General features: G+C 40.8%; 1 protein-coding gene across 1 annotated transcript in view; it reads left to right on the top strand.

Moving 5' to 3' along the window:
* NBAS (neuroblastoma amplified sequence) overlaps window positions 1–5,297 on the top strand; it is a 367,205-nt gene that overhangs the window by 8,004 nt on the left and 353,904 nt on the right. The window contains 1 exon segment of the mRNA XM_023511811.1: window positions 2,474–2,517. Within this exon segment, the coding sequence (XP_023367579.1) occupies window positions 2,474–2,517 (44 nt within the window).

The raw sequence follows: 5,297 nt of genomic DNA, 5'->3' as shown, positions 1-5,297 counted from the left end.
TGATGTGATTACAGTTTACTGCAACCTCCAACTCCCAGGCTCAAGCAATCCTTCTGTCTCATTCTCTTGAGTTAGCTGGGACTATATAGGTGCATACCACCATGCCCTGCTAATTTCTTATTTTTTTTTTATTTTTTTGGGAGATTAGGTATTGCTATGTTGCCTAGATTGGTCTCAGACTTCTGACTTTAAGCTATCCTCCTCCCTCAGCCTCCCTAAGTATTAGGATTATAGGTGCGATTTATCACCCCTGGCCTGTTTCATTATTCTGAACTAAAGATAGTATTAATGACCATTCAGTTGTATAAATCACACTGTTTTTGGCTTTCTTTTGTGATATTTCTCATTTTCATTTATCCACATGGAACTGGACTTCTCAATATTTTAGAGAGTAGACAGAATGTTTGCTTTCATCTAAGCATTTCAAATCCTTTTAAGCCATTGGAGTAAAAATGATGGGCAGTGATAACAGCCTTTCAAGCTAAATGACTTAATTTGACCTGGCTTTAGTAGTCAGGTCTCTGTTTTTCAACAGCATCATTAGCATCAGGTTGTCCCAGTGTTTGAATTCACATTGTTCATAGGAATGGGCTAGTACTTCTTATTCCATTTGTTACAGTAATGTGAATGCATCTTTTTGAGAAATGTGCTCATGATGTTGATACCGGAAAAGTGGCGTCCCAGCCAGTTCAGCTGAGCGGGGCTAGGGGACCTGCCACCTCTGTCTTGGTGGCAGCAGCCAGCAAAGGAACCGGCAGGTTGGAGCAAGCAGTGGGGAGCTTCCCTTCCCCACCAGAGGCTCCAGTAGAGCAGTGCTAGAGGACCTGCTGGCTCTGCCTGGGCAGCAGCTGGCACAGAAACTGGCAGGCTGGAGCCAAAGGGGGAGCTTTCCTCTCCCACCAGAGGCTCCAGTAACAAAGACGACCAGGCCGATCAGGGGAAAACACTGGCGATTCCTCTAGTGCTTCCCGATTGGTCCATTTTCAATCCTGCTCGGGACTGGTCTATTTTATAGACCAATCAGCTAAGCTCTCAGTTCACTGGACAACTGACCCTATATAAACCCCTGAGCAGAGAGCCTAGGGGCAAATCGTCGCAGACCTTCAAGGGAGATAGAGCAGAAAAGCAAGACTGCTAAAGTCTTGCTAAAGACTGACGCAGACCTCTGAGGGAGAAAGAGGAAGATCTGTAACACTTGGATCCTGTTCTATAAGGAAGTTTGGCTCTTTGTAAGAGCTGTAACACTTGCATCCTGCTCTACAAGGAGGTTTGGTTCTTTGTAAGAGCTGTAACACCTATATCCTGCTCTGCAAGGAGGTTTGGCTCTTTGTAAGAGCTGTGACACTATAAAACTTATCTTATCCTGTTCTGCAAGGTTTGGCTCTTTGTCAGAGCTGTAATAATACCTTTGTAAATAAAACCTAACTTATTGCCCATCCTGTAGTCCATTGATTCATTCATCGAATCATTGAGACCAAGAGCCTAGAAATCCAAAGTCAAAAATCCGGTATCAGTGTGACTTACTTATAAACAGAAATTAGTAGATAAAATTTATTTTCATCCTTTTCCTGTGAAAGGAGAATGTTTATTAAATGATTTTAGGTGAGGCTGGGTGCAGTGTCTCACTCTGTAATTCCAGCACTCTGGGAAGCCGAGGCAGGTAGATTGTCAGCTCAGGAGTTTGAGACCAGTCTGAGCCAGAGTAAGACCTCAACCTTTAAATCTAGTTGGCATTGTGGTGAGTGCCTATAGTCCCAGCTACTCGGGAGGCTGAGGCAAGAGAATCACTTGACCCCAGGAGTTTGAGATTGCTGTGAGCTACCCGTGGGGCTGTAAAGACTACTTTTGCTTGGGACCCGTCTCAGATTTGCTGAATTAGAACTTTTGGAGTTGGGGGTCAGATAGCTTTATTTATTAAAAGTCAGAGTTAAACTCACTTATGTATTCCTGGTGTAGTTATATTTCTGATGCAGTAAGAAGATTGGAAGAAAATCCTTGTACTGATAAAAGGGCCTTTTTTTTTCTGGATACAGTTTCACTTTGTTGCCCTCTATAGAATGCAGAGTGCCTGTGTCTTAGCTTCCAGCAACCTCAAACTCTTGGGCTTAAGCAATCTCCTTGATTTAGCCTCCCTGAGTAGCTGGGACTATATTAGATACCTGGCTATTTGTTTTATGTATTTATTTATTATTTAAAGAGATGGTCTCGCTCTTGCTCAGGCTGCTCTCGAACTGGTGAGCCTAGGGGATCCACTTGTCTTGGCCTCTCAAGAGTATTGGGATAACATGTGTGAGCCACCATGCATGGCCCTACACGTGCCTTCTTTGTGGTACAAAACCATCTCTGAGAGAAGGGATGATTTAATGTTGTATATAGAAACTGTCTAAACTACAGTATCTGTAGTGCTGTATAGTCCTGCACAATTGTATTGTTATGATAAAACTATTGTCTTGGTTTTGCACATATTTTGCAGGTCTGCAAAAGATGAATTTACATCTATTATTGGGAAATGTCAAGGTAAGAATTACCAAGAGGATTAAAAAATGAAAATTTCAAATTTCTAATAGTTTATAGTGTTTCTTAAAAGTTAGCATAGATGTTAAAGGATTTTTATTAATGTGATTATTTGTTAAAGTTTTAATTAATTAATTAAAGAATCTAAACTTATGTTTCTTACTGTCTTAAATGTTTTGTTTTACCATGGAATTTGAGAACTGTGTTTTAAAAACCTCTAAGCCAGTTTTGGGATAGAGTTTTTGTAAATGTCTATATGTAGTCTTTCGTTTTGGATTCAATGAAGAAAGAAATATTTAGGTGTAAGTTAGGAGTTGGTCAGGTACAGACCAAGTCTGGGATTTAAATTTACTGAGTGTAATTTATGTGTTTGAATTGTTTGCTGGGTATTTGGGGGTCTGATTGTGAGTAAAAGACATGTTCTTTACCTCATGAGGCATATAGACACTCAAGTATATAATTACAAACTTTGACAAATCTCATGAAGGAAAAATACAGAGGCCTGTGAGCAGTGTTTTGTTTTTTTTTTTTTCCCTGCCCAATTCTGGCAGCAGTGAGAGTTTTTAACCAGGGTATGAGATAAGATTGCTGAAAAAAGTGACTTTTGGAAAGCACCCTTAAGAATGAGTAAAAGTTAGAAGTGTTTTAGTGTGTAGGAGCAGTGTATGAAAAGGCAGAGGGAACCGTATGGGAAGGAGGTCATGGAGGGCGATATTAGGTAAATGCATCTATTACCTGTGTTTTATTTATAGGACTTGCTGTACCATCTGTCTGACTTTGTGTTGGTTTAACAGGGTAGTAGTTGTAGGAAGTATAACGATGGTAATAATGGTCATTGTGACAATGACAAGCATATATAGTGTCCTTATTGTGTACCAGGTGCTGAATTTAGTGCTTTCTGTGCATTTTCTCATTTAATTAAAAGAAAGTACTGTAGATACTTTATCTTAAAACCAAATTAGGATAAAACAGATATTTGACAGCAAAAGAGAGCAAGGAAAGGGAAAGCCTCAATGGTTTTGAAAGCTACAAAATGTATTAATACAGAGGATTCCCCTACTCCCTCACGGAGGTGCTAGTCTTAAGCTCCCGTCAGATGTACCATTAGCAGCCTAGGGCCTATGTCCTCATTTTTCTCATTCTTAGCCATCCAAATGTGTTAAGAAGATTAAAGATTAATATTTAAAAATGTGTTTGAATTCCTATGTGAATGGTGATAGTAATTCTCCTGGTATGTCAGAATTGTTGTTCTTGTATGATTTCACATACACATTGGATAAGATAGTAATAGAGTTCTTATGGAGTTTTCTTTACACATAGCATGTATCATGGCCTAATAGCACGTGTTAAACTTCTTACATATTTATATAAACTTCTTCCCTTTTTATTTTTTTTGCAGTTTCTGGCTGGGGTCCGGGGTTGAACCCACCACCTCTGGCATATGGGGCCAGCGCCCTACTCCTTTGAGCCACAGGCGCTGCCCCAAACTTCTTCCCTGTTTACAGTCTGCTCCTGCTGCTCTAGTCCCTGGATACTCAGTAGGACTATATCTGTAGCTAACTCAAACTAGAAATGCAGAATTTTTTTTTCTGTTTTCTTTCCCTTTTGTCTTCTTTTTTTTGACAAATATTTATTAAGCAGCCACTATCTTCTGGGCCCTGCTGTAGGCACTGTGTAGATGTAGGAGTTCACAGTCATCAGGGAAGAGGGAGATAACGAATGATTCATTGTCATTGTACTGAGTGCCATGTTGGAGAAGAATCACCTGTAACTTGTCTTTACCAAGTCCTGGGAGTCTGTTTAAATGGCTCTTGTCTCCCAGTGCACTTCACCTACCCCAGCCCTGGTTCAGGCTCTTAACATTTTTTTACTTGGTTTCTTGCAAAAGTCTGCTGACAAGGTTTTACTCTATAGGCTTTTCATTTTTATACTCCTTGCCAAATTGAGGGCTTCAACATATTAATTTTGTGGAGAAACATCCATAACAGCCCATAACTTTACCCATATAGGACAGGGGCTAAATTCTGATTTCTCTAATCTAGTTATAATATTCCCATTTCCTTTCCTAGTGGTTGGTTTAGGAAAGGACATGTCCATCAGTGAGGCATGAAGGGAGTATTTCTGGGGAAGTGCCTCGTCTGAGTATGATGCTTGTAGCTGTTACCACCATTTATTTATTTGGAGACAGAGTCTCAACTATGTCACCATTGGTAGAGTGCCATGGTGTCACAGCTCACAGCAACCTCAAATTCTTGGGCTTAAGTGATTCTCTTGCCTCTGCCTCCCGAGTAGCTGGGACTATAGGTGCCTGCTACAACGCCTGGCTATTTATTTATTGTTTTGCTGTAGTTGTCAATGTTGTTTAGCAGGCCCAAGGCTGGCCTTGAACCTGCCAGCTCTGGTATATGTGGCTGGCGCCCTAACCACTGAGCCACAGACACCAAGCCCATTTATCTTTTTAAATAACAGCTTTATTGAAATGCAGTGGAACCTCCACAGTTGCCCACCTCCCTGAACTACCTACCTCCTGAAGTTGACCTAATTTTCATAGACTGGACATGTACCACATGAGTGCAGTAGGTCTAGTTACTTGTGTTGACCACATCTATATGTTGACCAGTTTGTTGCAGTCCCTCAGGTAGTCAACTTACAGAGGACATATTGTATAATTCACATATCATAGAATTCACACTTTTTTTTTTGAGACAGAGCCTCAAGCTATCCCCCTGGTTAGAGTGCTGTGGCATCACAGCTCACAGCAACCTCCAACTCCTGGGCTCAAG

The sequence above is a fragment of the Otolemur garnettii genome, unplaced genomic scaffold (genome assembly GCF_000181295.1).
Source record: "Otolemur garnettii isolate 467f Iridium unplaced genomic scaffold, OtoGar3 scaffold00022, whole genome shotgun sequence".
NCBI classification, from domain to species: domain Eukaryota; kingdom Metazoa; phylum Chordata; class Mammalia; order Primates; family Galagidae; genus Otolemur; species Otolemur garnettii.
Note: the sequence above shows the minus strand (reverse complement) of the source record. Positions and strands in the feature narration are given on the sequence as shown.